The sequence below is a fragment of the Pyrgilauda ruficollis genome, unplaced genomic scaffold (assembly GCF_017590135.1).
Source record: "Pyrgilauda ruficollis isolate IOZ18807 unplaced genomic scaffold, ASM1759013v1 scaffold12, whole genome shotgun sequence".
Classification (NCBI taxonomy): Eukaryota; Metazoa; Chordata; class Aves; order Passeriformes; family Passeridae; genus Pyrgilauda; species Pyrgilauda ruficollis.
Window position 1 is genome coordinate 15,636,070 of NW_024510321.1, and position 17,513 is coordinate 15,653,582.

The window sequence follows — 17,513 nt, forward strand, 5'->3', positions numbered from 1 at the left end:
ATGACTTTTTTACCATCTTTCTCCTGATTTCTGTGGCAACTCCTCTGCCCTTGATGAGTTTTTCTGGAAGTCGCTTTGTAAATGTTGTCAAACTGTGTGTGCAAAGCAGGTGAGCAGAATGAGCACAGTCGAGGTCTGCTCTGGCAAGGGATCGGAGCCCCGAGCCTGCAGGGGACACGACCCCGGGGCCTGCAGGGGATCCGATCCCCGGGGCCTGCAGGGGATCCGATCCCCGGGGCCTGCAGGGAAACTCCTCTGCCCTTGATGAGTTTTTCTGGAAGTCGCTTTGTAAATGTTGTCAAACTGTGTGTGCAAAGCAGGTGAGCAGAATGAGCACAGTCGAGGTCTGCTCTGGCAAGGGATCGGAGCCCCGAGCCTGCAGGGGACACGACCCCGGGGCCTGCAGGGGATCCGATCCCCGGGGCCTGCAGGGGATCCGATCCCCGGGGCCTGCAGGGATCCATTTCCCGGGGCCTGCAGGGGATCCGATCCCCGGGGCCTGCAGGGGACCCGAGCCCGGAGCCTGCCGGCCGGATCCCCGCAGTCCCCCCGGCACGGGCAGGGCGCTGCCGACTCGGACGCGGCTGCAGCACCGAGTGCTCGCTCATCTCTCGGGCTCCAAGGGCAGCGAACCGAGTGCGGAGATAGGAGGGCTCAGGCACAAGGAAAGGGTGAGTGCAGTCAAGAAAGCCAGAACCCAGGGAGGAGGAGCGAGGAAGAATACCACAAAGCAACAGAAAATAAGTAACACCACAAGAAAAAAGACAGTAAAAGGGAGTGCAATAATGGGCATGCATTTCTCTTTCTTCTGCCCTATGGCAAGCTGCCAATCTCTTCCACACAAATTCCTCAGTGCTACTAAAACCAGTCCCCATGGACACACCTGCCTTGAGACAAATTCTTTTAGTCTTGAAAAAATCTGGGCACTTCTTCAATAAGGCGCTTTGCTTTTTTAAACTGCTTTGCCTTTGTGAATTTTGGCAGCAGCTCACACTTGGAGAGCTTTTGAGAACCCTATTCTGTAATCAGATTTCCCTGCCCTGCCCCAGGGGACTGTGGGCGAGTCACTTCCCACAGCTGTCCCTCAGCTTCCAATTCTGTGGCGTGTGGCTCACCGCTACCTCAAAGGGCTGGGGCGGGCCAGCGTTTGTGTGCGAAGAGCTGTGAAAGAAATGCACGAGGGTGCCGGGCGCTGAGCAGTACCTGACATGCTGTGAGCACAGCGTTACCATCAGCTCATCGCTCGGCTATGGCAGGAGGTGGGGCAGGCCCTGGAGTGTGGTTTAAAACACTTCACTGCCCAGCGCAAAACTTCATAAAGTGAAAGAAAGAGGAGGCAGTGGAGTCATGTCACAGGATTTATTTCTTATACGCAGTAGAGCCAAGGTTTAAGACCAGAAAATATGAACATGCTTAGGAGTACCAGCTAAATACTCAGAAAAAAAGAAAAACTCAAGCTGAGACTTTTCCAGTCCCTTCTCATGCAGGCTATCTCTTGAGCCACCTTATGCTGGAGATATTTAGGGGTGACAAAAATACGATATTTGCACTGACAATAGTCTCCTTTTCTTGTTCTGACCAAACTAGGCTGTCCACAAGCATAAAAAATAGTCCAAATGATTTGCAGCATGATGCAGTAGAAAAGAGCATCACTACAATTCTGTGGATACATGGCTAAAATAATGGGCATTTTGATTTCTGCCCATTCTGATTTTCTTCTGAGTGAAATTTATAGTAACATAAGAGTAACCTGCTCCTTCTTTCCCATTTCCCTTCTTTTTTATTCTATAATTTCTAACCAAGCCCTTATCACATTTGCTCTGAGAAAGAGGTCAAGTTTCTCTTTATGAGCCAAGTTGCCCGTGTTGGCTTAGACTTGGTTTTAATATCATAGCTGGAAAACATATACTAAGTTTACCTTCTCTTTTTTGGCAATAGACATGCTCTCCCCCCTAATCAATTAAAAAGACAAGCCTTGAAAAAGTAGGGTCTGCAGATATGGATGCTGTCATGAGCCATGCAGAGTCTAATTCTGGCTTGGCTGCAAATTTAATTTGAAGTCTTGAGCAAATCAATAAATTTTTCTCATCAAGTTTTCCCTCAGCAAAAGAAGGAATAGTTACTTGCCTTGTAGAGATGCTGTAAAGACTGAAAAAGTCATTAAATACTTTATTTAATATGTAAAAAATCCCTTAAGAATTATGTAGAAATCTCAATTAGGATTTATAAACAGGCTATTTAAAACCACAATGGAATAAAAAGTATCAGCATTGAAGCAAATTAATGAAATAAGCATGGTAAAAACTCCTCAGATATGAAGAATGGAACATAAATCTGCAGTTGCCTGGCAGAGTATATTCCACTCAGAATAGCAACTGCTCTTTGTTCATTATGGTGGAACAAAGTAATTGCAGATACATGAGGAAATTCTTGTAGTCTATGATACTCCTTGATAATGCCTTCCATTATTATTGGTCTTTATTTTTAAGGATCTTATAACACTTTGGGCCTTTAGTTGGATCTGTCCTGGTGTGGTTGGTACCACAGACACAGAAGATAATGAAGTGCACTGCCCCAAAGAGCTTTTGGTCAGAGATCCCAAGTGTCCATAAGTTTACATTGCACTGAAAGGTGATGTACCATTGCTCTGATTTCACACATGTGGTCAGTTTTTCCCCTTTTCCCCTGTTTGACATGAAGCAGAACAAGGCTGCTTATCTCAGTGTCTGCCTCCCCCTCAGTGGGGGCCTCGCTGTGTTTGCTTGGTGACATACCAGGGTAGTGCAGGGCAGGTGCTGCTCTTGGACCTGTGGATCTGTTCATGTGATTATGTACCAGTAACACTGCACAAGCTGAACTGAGGCCTTCCAGGACTCCTTCCTCAGGTCACCCTGCTCCATGAGTGAGGAGGCACCAGCTGCTGCTAACCCCAAACAGGGGTTAGCATACAATGATCTTTGTAGGTGTGAAATAAATGTGCTCTCTGCTCTGGCAAGCTCCCTCTGTGAGGAGAGGTACTAACTTGCCAGTTTACTAAGAGCTGGTCTCCACCAACCATGTCCACCCATCCAAGGTACTAAACTGAGTGTGGTTTGCACGTAGGTCTGTGCAAACCACAGCTGACGTTTCATCAGCTTCACGGTCTGTTTTGTTTGCATGGCACTTTCATCTGTAAAAGTTGTCAGTGAGACCTGGAATCTCTAGGGACAGGAAAAAAACAGGTATTTTGCCAGTTCTGTTCTACTTTAGGCCACTTGCAGAAATGAGGAGCATTTCCATTGGTATCCCAGCCAAATGGCACTCTTTTTTCCCTTTTTATGAGAGAACCCTCTCCTGTTAGGAAACACAAGGAGAGGAGAGAAGGCTGCCTGACTAAAGAATGCCTTTAGAGGTCAAATAACCTTTTCAGTTGCTGTGCAATAGATTTTAAGACAAAGAAACATACAAAAAGTGGGTGAACGTATATCAGGATAAGGGGGCACGTGAATTCAGATGGAGCAAAGACTGATTTCTGTACAACCTGTGAAGACCCTTGAGAGCAGAGACCTGAGCAGGCTGGGCGCGCACAGCCTGGCCAGAGCAGACAGAAAATACAGTGGGTGATGCATCTGCTCTGAGAGGCAGAGCATGATGCAGCACAGGCACAGCAAGCAGTGTTAGTGCTGTTAACAGACACCTCTGATGGCAATGGGACTGGCACCAGCTGAGACACTGCATAAAATCAGTAGCACCAAGTGCTGCCTTCACTCATGCTGCTTCACACCTCCACACCTGGTGGGCTTTGTGCCATTCTGGTTTAGGTTGGCTGTAGTGATCATTGTTTCTATGATGTTTTTGGATTTGGAGAGTTATGATGTCAGGGAATTGCAGAGTTCCCCTGTAGAAAGCAGAGGAGAATGAAAAACCACAGAGCTCCAAGATGGAAGGAGCAGAAATAAATTCCGTGCAGTGGAGGTCTAATTTTCTGAATACATTAAACAGCTTTAAGACTACACTAGTAAATGAACACACCCTTTTTATCACTGAGGCAACCAAAGTGGGGAGAGTGGAAACAGGCTGTTATAGGTAAAGCCAAATGAGATGTTGCCTAGTAACTCTCAGCAGGGAAGCATTTAAACCCAGCCAGTTTAGTGGAGCTGATGTTCTGAGTCACAGATTATTTTCTCTGGAAAAAATTCTGAAGGAAGGAAAGCTCAATTTAACAGACATAGGATTTATTTCGCTTTTAGGGCAAACCATAATGACAGTGTTTGGGAGAATGCAGAAGTATTTACAAACTTGTACATGGAAGAACAGACAAGGCATCAAAAGCAACACTTTACCAAGCCTGTTTTTTTAATGACGATTTATTTCCCCCAAATACAGTAAACTCCATATTGATTTTTATTTTTGGATTCTGAAATACACAAGTGATAACAGAAAACTGAAAATATTATACATATCATTACATTATTATCATATAATTGCTGTAAGAGAAGTTTCTGGAGCAAACCCTATTTCTACTCTGCTATTGGATACAGAATCAAAATAATTGATTTAAAAGAAGAAAGACTTCATGTCTCCACTGGTTCCATTGCCTAAAACAGTTTTAATTAGGTCCTCCTTCAGGACTTTGCTTTTATGGGTTCACAGCAAAGTCACTTGGCTCAGCTAAGGGTCTCTCACATCAGGGGGAAAAAAACCCTCCGACCTTATTTGAAGATTCATGTTATTTTTGCTTCCCTTTAGAAGGATATGATGATTTTATAGAAGTATAAGTTTACCATGATCAGCCATGTACATCTGTGTTCCTGAGTGCCACAACTACTGCTCAGAATAAGCAGTCAGGTTCAGGAGAGCACCTCATTTCAGCAGCCTCAATACAATTAATGATGATAGCTGCAAATGTGAACTATTGCACAGATTTTTTTTTTTAATTAAAATATACAATAAGCAGATCAACACACCACACTAACCATGAAAAGACAGACTGCCAAAGAGTTAAAACAAAAATATGTATTTTATCAACAATGATAACAGCTGGAAAACAAAGCTACTACAGCATAAATACTAAAATTTGAGTTCTATGTTAAAAGCATGAGAGTTTTCTACAAGCATGCTGTAGGAGCAGAGAAAGAATGTTCTGCAAGCCAGAGGAAGTCACTTCTCACTGACCAGAACCTGGTTTGAAGTTTAATGAAATGCTGTTGATACAGAACCTCTGCCCAGAAGGTGTGGGTCCATCATCAAACACATGGCCTAGATGGGCATCACACTGCAACAGAAATTATTACCATTTTATTATTGTATTGCTATAAAATGACAGAATCATTTAGGTTGGGAAACACCTCTCATTCATAGAGCCCATCTTTGACTGATCACCACCATGGCACTAATTGCCGTGTCCAGTGGTTTCTTGAACATCTCCAGATATGGTGACTCCACCACCTCCCTCTGCGGTCCATTCCAAAGCTTAAAAGCCCTTTTCATGAAGAAATTCCCACTGACATCCAGCCTGAGGCCATGTTCTCTTGTCCTGTCTCCAGCTGCCTGGGAGAAGAGCCAAATCCCCACCTGTTTGCACCCTTCTTTCAGGCAGTTGTAGAGAGTGATAAGGTCACCCCTGAGCCTCCTCTTCTCCAAGAGAAGCATCCCCAGCTCCCTCAGCTTCTCCTCATCAGACTTGTGCTCCAGACCCTTCCCCAGCTCCACTGCCCTTCTCTGGACTCTCTCCAGCACCTCAATGTTCTTCCTGAATTGAGGGACCTAAAACTGGACACAGAACTCAAGGTGTAGCCTCACCAGTGCTGAGTACAGGGTTATGGTCACTGCCCTGGTCCTGCTGGCCACTGCATTGCTGCTCCAGGCCAGGATGCCATTGGCCTCTTGGCCACCTGGGCACTCTCAGGCTCATGTTCAGCTGCTGTTGACCAGCACCCCCAGCACCTTTTCCTGCAGGCATCTTTCCAGCCGCTCTGCCCCAGCCTGTAGCTGCAGGGGTTGTTGTGAGCCAAGGGCAGGAGCAGGCCCAGGCACTTGGCCTTGTTGAACCTCAGAGCTCTGGCCTCTCCCATCAGTGCAGCCTGTCCAGCTCCCCCTGCAGAGCCTTCCTGCCCTCCAGCAGCTCAACACTCCCACCCAGCCCGGTGTGTCTGCAGGCTGACTGAGGGTGCCCTGGATGCCCTCATGTGGATCCTTGATAAAGATATTAAACACAAGTGGTGCCAGCACTGAGCCCTGGGGAGCACTGCTGGTGACCAGAAACCATTGGCACTGCATTATTATAATTGGAATTATGGACCAACATTATTATTACTGTGTTATCCTGAATTAAGAAACTTTCATGATTACATCACTGTTGAGTTCTGTGAGTGGGAAAGTCCTGGGGAGTGACAAGGAATCACATCTTGTCAGTGGGCAAGTATCTGCCCCCAAACAAGAAGATCCCAGAAGAGAAAGTCAAAAGATATTATTGCCAGAAAGTATAGGAAATAAATGAGAGGAACGAAACATCTCAATATGTCATGAAAATGTCAAGTTAATAAATCACTGTAGGTCATTCTCACAGATCAACTGAGGATTTCCCTCTCAAATTACTGACATGAAAATATTAGACACAGTATAGCTATCAGTGACATTATTAAATTGGAATGTCTTCAGCTGGGGTTCTTGAAGGTGCTTGCTGCATATGGCTGCAAATGTGAACTCTTCTGAGATAATGGACTGCAGCAAATTCTTGTTACATTTGCAGATGTACCTAAGCCTACTGCAAGCAGACTGAAGGACAGCTTTAACAATCTTAACAGTTTACAAAAACAGACACACAGAGACATTAAAAAACCCCAAATCCAAGATGCAATTCATTAAATTCAATTGCATACTTTTATACCTTAACAGAAGTAAAAAACAGATTCAGGGTTGGGAAGAAATGGTTAAAGGTGGCAGCTGCGTAGAAAAAGAACCTGGGTGTTACAGCAGGTTCCAAAAGAAATACCTATCTGTGTAATATGGTCTGTGGAAATGTAAAGGTGTAAGGGCAGGAACACCATTTCTAACACACCTGAACAGCCTCTAACCCCTGCTGCAGGCTGGGCCCAGCTGCAGTGCTGTGTGCAACCTTGCACTCTACTACAAGAAGGAAAAGGGTCGATTGGGAAGGATGCAAAACAGAGCAACAGAATGGTGAGCACACTAAAAAGCACTGCATAAAAAGGAACAGCTGAAGGAACTATAACTTTCTAGTCTAGAAAAGAGATGACTGAGGGAGTCAAAATAGCTAGAAAAAAATAGAAGGGAAGCTTCTGTGAAACAAGAGAATCCACAGAAAATAGCTGTGGAGATTCAGGGCAAATGGTAATGGCTGCAAACAGCTTCAAGGGCTGGTGTCTCAATCTCTGAATATTTTAAGAACATCTATCGCAAATACTTAGCAAGGCTGAATGAGGAAGAACTGTCCCTGTGATGGGCCAAATGCATGGACCCTATCTCAGAGCCTCTTCTACCATCTCTTGTCACACCTTGCAGCACACCTTGAGTAAATTTTCTGTGTAAGCTCCAGCCTTTGGCTATACATACACAATTGCTTTCCCCACTCACATACATTTCTTCAGCTCAGACTGAGAAAGAATGGCCTCAGTGATACTCTTAATTCTCACTGTTGTGTTTAGGTGGATTCATTCATGGGCAGAAAGAAAATATATCTGCTAAGTTTTGTGTCTTTGTGTATCATCTCCAAAACAAACATACCTGTTTGCAGACAACTTCAGTTCTTCTTGACCCCAGTGAGTTATCTTGCCGTCTCACAATATTGGTATTACTTTCATCTCTGCCACGAGTACCATAAGCCTCAGAAAAAGATGGCCACCCAGTCCCAGAATCGTACTTCTTCTCTGAGCTATTGGAAAGCAGATCTTCTTCTTAGTTAATAACAGAAATGTTACAAAAGAGTCTGCTTGTATTAAGAACTTTGGCTTCTCCCCTCATTCCTGTGTTGTACCAATATTAATATTTTGGCACAGGAGAAGTTTTCTCATTGGCATCAAACTGTGCTGGAAACTCTTTCCCAAAGGGAATTCTCAATCAGCTCACAACAGGAGATTTTGTCTCACTGCTTCTATTTCAGTGTCAGGTTGGTATTTTATAAAGCTTAGAAAAGGGCTTTTTTTTCTGACAACTATGCTATACTAACATTATGCTATAGTGTTTAGCTGAATTACACCTACAGAGCTGCAGTTTGAAGCCTGGCTCAATCCAGCAATCTCAGACAAGAGAGTTTACAAGCAGAAATGAAGAATAGACAAAGGCTGGGCTGGCCCACCAGACCAGGCTCGTGCCTGATGATGATAGAGGCTTTGTCTTGCAGTCAGCCATCAAGCTGGTTTGGAAAATCAAACAGAGCCCCGCTCAAACCATCGATCAACCTACGACAAATCCTCACAGCACAAAGATCTCCTTTTCCCAAGAGATAACCACAGCCATAGGAAACAGCACAACAGACTGTCAGCTTGTGGGTGCCTCCTGTTAACATCCAGGGTGACCAACACTGTTTAGCTGCACATTAAAACCTAAACTGTGTTGGCAAATATGATCAAAAGACATTTTAGGTATTTGGTACAGAAATGAGATAAACCCTTTGGTTTGCAAGCTTTGACATCAATACGAACCTTCTCTTATTAAAGAGGGATCTAGCATGAGTTAGAACAAGAAATTAAGATAGGTTCACATACTTCTCAGATTAGTGGTCTGGAGACTCACCACAACCATTTCCTCACAATTTCTCATGGTTTTTCCCCAGTTTTGCAAACCCAATGCTCTTACTGGCATCTAGTGGTGAATGGAGACATCAGCACCACTAGCAGCTCTTCATCAAGGGATTGAAAGGTTAGTTATGACAGAATTTAAAACCAAGCATATATATATCCAAACCAAGTAATATATATCATGTATATTTTGGTAGGTTGTTCACATGGCGAAGAAAAATCTGAAAATCTTAATTGCAGTGCCTTTTAGAAAGATAAGGCAAACAAACTGGACAAAAAGCTTAAAAAATCCAAGCCAAAGAACAGTGCATGAGTCAGCATTTTTATAATCATCTGTACAAGGCTGTCGTTGAGTAATGCAGCTGTGGAAATAGAAGATTTACTAGCACAGAATGACCAAAGTCTAGTTTTTGTGTGGGCTGTTGCTTAGTCCTTTACATCAACACACAGACAGCCATGAGAAATGTTCTCCTTCCCCTCCTCTCCATAAAACTGGAAAGAAATAGGACACAGCACAGGAGCAGCCTGCTCTGAAGCAAATGCAGTTTGCAGACTCTGTGTTTGTACATCAAGGTCCTTAGGGCTCCAGGCCTGTTTCTTTCCAGCTCAAGACTCCCTGCTTTCCCTGCCACAAAACCACATGAACACTGTCCCTACCAGCCACAGAGTCCCCAAGAATGGCCTGGGGGACACATACCCATGCATGACTTCTGAGCTTCCCTGACATACATCTGCTGAGTTTCTTTTTCATCACAACTCTTAATTTTTTTGACACAGGAATCCTTATGTTTATTCACACATAGATAAAAAGATCCTCTTTGAAAACCCACAGAGTCAAGGAAGGTCTTTAATACTGTGGGGGTTTTGCATCTGACCCTGACTGACTCTGTCCCTTACATGCCACTCACAATACTTAAGTTTATTGTAGATGTTTTCCACTGCTAAAGGAACAATCTTTTGAGCTGTTAAACTAGCTCTCAACAGAAATGGTCTCTGTGTGGTTTTATTAAGAGTAATGTCACTTAGATTCCCTAATAGAAACATTTTAGTACCCAAAAATATTGCTGTTCAAGATCATATTTGTCCTTTGAAGTATTTCACTACTTAATTTATGGATAAATGGACTTTCCCTAAACATATGCATTAGATTAGACCTCGACACACCATTCCTCCAGCACATGTCATTTACTTTGATCCCTGTTTCAGTCGTCCTGGATGCAATCCAGATAATTCTAAAAAAGTGCTTTTTGCTGTATGAATCTCAGCTGTAGGTTTATGGTTTGATGAAGGTTTGAGATTTCATTAAAGCACCACAATTTGCTATCTATAAAGGTTAGGGGTTCGTTCCATGTATTTTCAACTCTTTCAAATGTATATTTGGTAGCAGAAGGTACTAAATTCTGATTTAAATGTATACACACGTTTCAAAGAAAGGAAGAAATACTTCATGTTTACCTGTAGCTAATGATCTAATGCATTTGAAAAAACCAAAATTGCACAAGAACATTTTTAATGGACTAGGAAATAAATACGGTGAATGAATCTCTTATCCAATACCACTTCTCCCCCTCATTGCTTGTGTTTTTCATAGCATAACATCTCCATGGAAAATATATTTTCAGGCGATTTTTCACATTTAATAGTTTTCTTTTTTCTTACAAGCCTTTTTTTTTCCAAAAGTTTGGCCTTCTTTATCTGTGAGGCTTAGCATTATCTTGTGCTGCAAAGAAAAGTGCTTATATTCTCTGAGAGCTGGATAGTGCAAAGGGCAGCCTGACTGTTTGGTTATATTGCTTTTGTTACTAGTTTAACAACAGAAGCAATTCCCTCCAGTGTTTGTCTCTCCTCATGTTGGCCTGACAATATCAATTGTCTAATATAAAAGGTGCGGAAATTGAAGGAAAACCTGAAGGAATGGAAGGAACTCTTCCACAGCTAGTACTTTACAATTTCTCTAATTTATCTGAATTTTCCAGATGTGTTTTTAGGTTTTATATTTCTCTTCAGAATGTTTTGTAATGCTGAGCTAACATCAGAAATTAATTTATTTATAAGTATTCATAAGCAAACCTCTATGGAAAATTATACATTTAAGGAAATACATGTTTGCATAACAATAGTTTTCTGCACTTGGCCAAAGGAAAACGAATTGTACACAATTATAATGTAATTGCTTAGTTTAAATTTATTTTCAATACATCCATTACATTTTCCCCTCCTTTCTTACTATCCAGATTTCTTGATCCTTAGCATCCAATTTGAAGTTCTGATCTGTGATTCATACTTTAAATCAGCCACATTTCATTCAATTCTCAGCTGGGAATAAATAAGGGCTATTTTCTAGACCAAAAGTAAGAGAAACTGTCTTTCCTGGTTCAGTTACAGAGAACAGAACACCCTCTGCACATCCTTCTCCAAGGCACTCTCTTTCCTTTTACTTAGACATAAATGAAGTTGCAAAATATATACAGTATTGTAAAGAGCACAGAGGTTAACTGTGCAATCATTTGCAGCCAGGCTTTAAAAAGTAGATGTAACCAAAAAGGCAAGAATAGTGGAATTTAATTTAAGGAACAAGGAGGGGGTGGGGGTGAAGAGAAGGTCTCAACTGCAGTGTGAGGGACCCAGCAATGAGACTATCACAACAGTAGACAAGGACAGACCAAGGTCTCTCCAGCCCAGCAGCACCAGTGACAGAAGATGAGTATGGAGGAGCACAAGAATAAACACACAGTGATACTCATGCATAAATACATGCATTTTGCAGCAGCTTGTGGCTTAAGGACCTCTTAAACAGGGAATTATTATCAACTAAAAAGAAGTGTGTCAAGAGAAACAGGCAGACTACAGCATGACAGCTGTGTGCTGGCCACTGGCAATCCGCATCAGCTCAAGGAAAAGGCATGCCGTGTATCTGTGTCACCACAGGCATCCTGGAAGACTTACACACAGCACTTGGGCACCAAGGGGTTGTTCTTCTGACCAACACTTTCCGTGCCATTCATGGAAAGATGTTGCCCTCCCTGTCACAATCATCCTGTCACAAAGATGCTGTGAAATCCAGAGGATGTTACCTGAAGAGGGGGGCATTGCAGCACACACAGCAGTATATTCCTGGTTCTGTGTTATTCAGATAGATCCCACTGAATGGCTTTCAAAATAGGAAGGAAAAAAGAGAAGTTAATAATGTAGGTCTTTAAAAGCTCACCATCTGGAAGAAGCATGTAGGAATCAGATTCAAAACAGGAGAAAAACCATAAAAAGAAGGCTTTGCAGGGGGGCTTTGAAGAACAAACATTAGCAGCCTGAAAAAATGAAGGGGAGGATGCCTTTGGGCTAGTAGTGAAGATTACTCCCTACCCCCACAAACTTTGAGACCAGTCAGATTCATAAATCATCCAGGTACCAAGCATGGAGTCGTGACCTCCAAGAAGCTGGTGAAATGTGCAGGATCCCAAAGGCCAGGGCTCTGCTATGGACTACCACAACTTTAAAGTGGCTTTACAAAGAGACTCTCCTCCTTCCTGCAGGTCTGGTACTGGGATCCTTATTTTACAGATATGGATGTGGGCACAGATCACATGGTATGTGCTCCATGTGTGCAGAAGTCCTGTCTCTGGGCTAGGGACAGCCAGCACTCCACCCACAATGCTACACAGCTTCCTTCACAGAAGGAGGAAACGTGGGGACATGTGGGTGGGTGATCTGGCACCCGAGGGAGAACCCATCTCCTGAAGGGAGCACTATGTTTAAGATTTCCATGGCTAATCTACACATGATCATAAAAAAGAGACTACAGGATAAAAATATCTGAGGATCTCCCCATCCTCCAGACAGGCCTCTACTCCCACCACACAAACAGTTGATCTGGCAGGAAAGTATCCCAGAAAAAAAAAAACCCAATAAAATATGAAAAGAATGTAGAATGTTTTTCATCTGCAAAACAGCCTGGGTCAGAACAAAATCCACCCTGTTCCGTATGTTGAGTCTAACTTTCATCCACAGGAAGGCAGGGGAATCCTGTGAAGAAACTGAGTGGTGACAGCTCCCCAGGGCAGGTTTTTCTGTGCCCAGCAGGCAGAGAGATGGCTCACCCTTGGACAGCATTAACACTTTTGCTCACCGGTTCAGTTCCTTTTTCTCGTGTAACATAGAATTGCTCCGGAGTCAATTTTTTTTTCCAGTCTGTAGCAGCAGCTGCTTCAGCTTGTTTAGTGAGGGGGTCTGTGTCTTCAATTAGATATAGAAAGGTAACTTAGTAAGATAGCTTAGATTCCATTGATGCTTTCCATCATCATCTCAGTTCTCCAAAAGTTTCTATGGGTACAGACAAAGCACAGAGGGCAGTTCAGGGGCATGAGCAGGGCCACATGCAGGACTTTGCATCTGCTTTCCATTTCATGTGCTACATCCAGAGAGCAGCTCCAGCAAACCACTTGGGAAGGCTTGTAAAGGAAATGGGCACCTCTGACCCCAGGTACCACCCACTCTCCCAGCACTGCCTCTGCCCTGGCTCTGGATAACTGCTGGTCTGCCAGCGCTCCTCCTTCATCCCTGGATAGCACTAAAAGGTTTGGCAAACCACTTGGAAACCCTCAGAAACCAGAAGTTATGTTCATCTGTGGGCTGTGGAACACTGGCAACTTCCATAGGTCCCAGTGAAAAGCAGTGCTAAGAAGGAGGACTGGAAAAAAGCAACAGCTACAGCCCAAGAGAAATGGGGCCATAGTTAAGTGAGAGACACACAGCAGCAGAGCAGAAGTCACCCATCATGGTGCAAACCTCCAGCAACGTATCCTGTGAGTCTGTACACACCAAGAACACTTGTGATGGTATGGGATTGACAAAGAACTAATAAACTGGCTGAAAAACAGGGAGTAAAATAGTTTAATAGTCTCCTAATAATAAAGTCTGAGGTGGGGAACCACCTCCCAGCCTATCTCCCATCAGCACAAGATCCTTGATAAACAATCAGCTCCTGAGGAATGAACGCTTGCCCAAATTAATCTCTTGCAAGGTAGAGGTGAGACTGGGGGCGGGGAAAGAGGGCAGGAGAAAATTAATTTGAAAATGATAGTTTAACCAAAAAACCTAGAGCTTAGCCTGCCAGTTAAAGACAAAACCCTACAGCATGCTAACGCAGCCCTTCCTAAGTGGCCGGAAGACGGCGAGCACGGGATGCTCCCCGTTCCCAGGCGGGTACCTGTGTCCCTGTGCGCGGCGCGGGCGCAGCCGGCGCTCGGCGCGGAGCGCAGCGGGAGGAGCAGGCGGCGGATCCCGAGCATCCTCCCGAGCGGACGAGCCGCCATAGCGGCGGGGCGGGACCGGGCAGGATTCCGGCTGTGTGTAATCCCTGCGTTCCACCTAAAGAATCAGACCTCATAAAAGCAATGAGCAAAGCACCCGCTTAAATGCCGATGCAGCGTTTGCAGGTAAATGTTTCAATCACTTCTTACCGAGAGCAGCTCAAAAACGAACACTCGCTGCAGCCGTGAACATAAAAAAATCCTGTTGAGACATTTGCTTGCAGCTATTCTAGGTTGTTTTTAAGGAGAACAGGTCTGGTACTTGCATGCAAAAGCGCTCTTGCTGCCCTGGATGTGTGTTACAGGCATTGCTGTCAGCGCTGTGGATCGAGGAATGGCGAAGGAGCTGTGCCATCTGAGGCTTTCCTGGTTTCCTGCGGTGATTTGCAGTCACAGCTGCCTTGGCTTGGCCTATAAATATACCTGTAATAGGACACGTCTGTTAGTTTGGCAGCCCGTCCTTAAAAGGTAGACCTAAACACAAGTTAGTTTTCTAGGTTAAGCCTTAATGCTACTGTCTGCTTTTCTTCCAATAGTTTCATTTCTGATTTGGAATTAGTTCATCATTTCAGAAGGATGGGGAAGGAAGTGTTTTGATTACATTGGATAACAAAGCTAATAATGATGCTAATAATAAACAAAGCTAGTAATAAGTTTACTTTCTTTTAGTTTAAATCTTCAAGCCTAGTTCTAAAATCAAAGCTAAAAAATAGTCTTGTGTGATCAGTCCTGTATATACACATTTGTATTGAAGCATCCTTATGCCTAAGAGAGTGCATTCCATGGCAGCCGAGGATAACAACACAGCATCTGATCAGGACCACCACTGTAATCACTGCTGGGATCCAAAGAGAACTGCACCAAAGGCATTCACTGTCGGCACCCCCTGGCAGGGGGGAGCAGGGCACACGGCTGATTTATGGCTTTGTCCTGTGTAATAAGACACGGTGGAGTGAAGCCAGAGTACCTGGAAAAAAACCCTGGAGATGTGATGCCTGTGAGTCCTCAGGACGGTGATTCAGGGTGTTAGGAGAGTAGTGCTGCTGGCAGGGAGGAGAGGGCTTTGCCACCCCACTGTGGTGGTAGCAGAAGGCAGCATCCATGCTATAGGCAGAGGGACAACATTTTTCCATGTTCAGCCATTTTGGCAAGTGATGATCCTGTGATCTTTCCATACACTTTCTAGCTTGCCCCTATGGCATCTTATATCAGTCATTTAGCCATGGTTTAGGAGGGAGTTGGAGCAGGTTAGGGAGCCTTTGGTGAGGAGAGACCCAATCTGACACTTCCCCAGTTCTGGCAGGTGGCTTAGGGCTAGAAAGTGGTAGCAGGTGATGGTGTCACTCCCGGCCTCTGTCTCCAGTTCAGCTGTAGAAAAGAGGCATTTCCCTTACATTCCTGGTCTTAATCTCACTCAGATGGTGTTTCTCCTGAGGAGGACAGGTAATCAATAGAGTTCTCCCTGAATTATCTGAGAAATGAAGGAGGCTGAGAGAAAGTGGTTAGTTCTGAAACTTGCATGTTTTCATGTAATTGACATCGATTTAACTGGTGCTTTTTTTAAAGGCAAAATTAAATAAAAAATGAACTGTCAGTATCTTTCTTGCAGGTCTCTGTTATTGGTACCATCCCAAAATGCAGCAGTTTTGAGGCAGTGGGAACTGAACCAACACAGGTCTGCTGCTGTACGATTTTCCTCAGATTCTGGAGGAGGGAAGTAGGGGTCTGGGGGGCAGTGGGAGCAGAAGGAGCACAAGGCATCAGGCTCATCAGCCCAAGCCTCATCATCCTCTCAGTTACCCAGTTCATTACAAGCCACTCCTTGATTAAAATGAGGGGGGTGATGGAAGAGGCAGATCCCATTCATCCCAACAGCTGTGATCCATATTTGAGGTGGTACATGGCAGACCAGGAGAAAATCCTCCATTTTCCCCTGAAACAGAAGCCTGACCTGCAGTTATCCAAACCAGCATGACAGGTTTTCCTCAAGTGGAAAACAACCCCCCAGCTGGAGGTAATTCATTTTTCAGATCTTCAGTGCTGAAAAACCAAATCATTGTCCTGTCATGCCTGTAATGTTGCCTCCCATGGTTACAGCACACACCAAGCCGTGTAGCTAGGCAGACATCCGGCCTGCCTTTCTCCCCATAGACTGTTCTGAAAGCCAATTAAACTGTTACTTAATTTTCCTCCTATTTTTTTTTCTCCCTTATGCACAAGAGGAAACATTTAAAAATCTCCCCTAGCTACATTATGTAAATTTTCAAGTAAATTCTCCCTGAGTTGTAATTCAGCAGATTTATTGTTAAAATGTCATCTGTCTCCAGCATGTACACAAGCTGCATCCAGGGAAGGGTCATTCATCCAAAGCACAGTGTCCCTTTAGACGTGTGTGGATAGGGAGAAGCTCCTCAGCTCCTCCTGTAGTGTGGCTCTGTGCCGAGGCAGCAGCAGCATCACATGTGTAGGCGAGAGCAGAAGGGAAGAGAGAGGCAGTCTTAGCCCAGACTATCCTGCTAATATTTATTGGGGCTCCAGCCATTTCCCAGCTCAGGCTCTGCCTGGACTGATGGCTGTGGGGACAAGCAGAGCACCATGTAATGCCTGTGCTGGAAGATACTGAGCACTCAGCCAGGCAGCAAAGAGGTGCAGAAGTGAAAAGAAACCCGGTTCAAATTCAAACCTCTGCTTACACAGCATTTGTTAATAAAGCCCGTTGACATTACCACGTATGAAAGAAAACACTGAAATTGTGGTGGTTTTATTTTGTATGCATTTGTATGCAATCAGTTTTCCTCTGCTCACTTTGTCAAACCTAATGTACGTCCCCTCCTGTGGGGTGGTTCCACTGAAACACGTGGGAGCTCACCATGCAGCAATTTGTCTGGGACCTCTCATGTGTAGGGGTGCTCAGGTGTGCCCAGGTGCCTGGGCCGTGAAGGACAGGGGTCTGGCATAAGCTCTTCAGTGCTGGGTTGTATCAGTGGGGAGCTCTGTTTCCTCCACGGAAGCCCTCAATGCTTTTGTAGGAGATACTGCAGGAACTCCACATCCTTCCTCAGCAGAGTCTTCTCTCTCCACTAATAGACTGGATACAGCTCCACAGCCAGCCTCTAGCTGCTCAGGTGTGATGAAACTATGGGCTCTTGGTATATGGAGATACTGTTTCCACATGGAAGCACTATCTAAAGATATGTGGTAGTGCCCTGGTGCTGAATTCCAATGATGGAAAGGGATTTTGGCAAAATTTATTAGAAACAGAAGTGTCAAAGTACCTTGGAAAAGGGTACTGCTGGTTTCCAGAGACACACAGAGACTGAATGCAGATCTGAACCTCCCTGAAGCTGATCTATGGATTCTGCTTAGATTCATTTATGGAGCAGCCTGATGTGATTCAGGTCAAAGACATCATCAGAAATAATTAACATACAATTTCTCACTTTGTTTGCTTTATGGTTTAGTATCTCTT

At 44.2% G+C, this 17,513-nt stretch overlaps 1 protein-coding gene across 1 annotated transcript; it reads right to left on the minus strand.

The window, feature by feature from the left end:
• Window positions 1-2,512: 2,512 nt before the first annotated feature.
• On the minus strand, window positions 2,513-14,405 carry MSRB2 (methionine sulfoxide reductase B2). The gene is made up of 6 exons (XM_041490155.1): window positions 14,195-14,405; window positions 13,942-14,102; window positions 12,862-12,968; window positions 11,813-11,889; window positions 7,726-7,873; window positions 2,513-5,254 (listed from the first exon to the last, which is right to left on the minus strand). Exons 2-6 carry the CDS (start codon window positions 14,045-14,047, stop codon window positions 5,147-5,149), a joined length of 546 nt encoding a protein of 181 aa, XP_041346089.1. The 5' UTR covers window positions 14,048-14,102; window positions 14,195-14,405; the 3' UTR covers window positions 2,513-5,146.
• Between the last annotated feature and the right edge of the window lie 3,108 nt (window positions 14,406-17,513).

Bases quoted from the DNA above. Each gene is read 5' to 3' on its own strand.
- MSRB2 (XM_041490155.1), bottom strand. From the start codon at position 14,047: ATGGCGGCTCGTCCGCTCGGGAGGATGCTCGGGATCCGCCGCCTGCTC. The intron at 7,874-11,812 runs GTAACATCCTCT...GCTTTCCAATAG, and splicing joins TGCAATGCCCCCCTCTTCAG to CTCAGAGAAGAAGTACGATT. The intron at 5,255-7,725 runs GTATGTTTGTTT...TTTCTGTTGCAG, and splicing joins CTGAAGTTGTCTGCAAACAG to TGTGATGCCCATCTAGGCCA.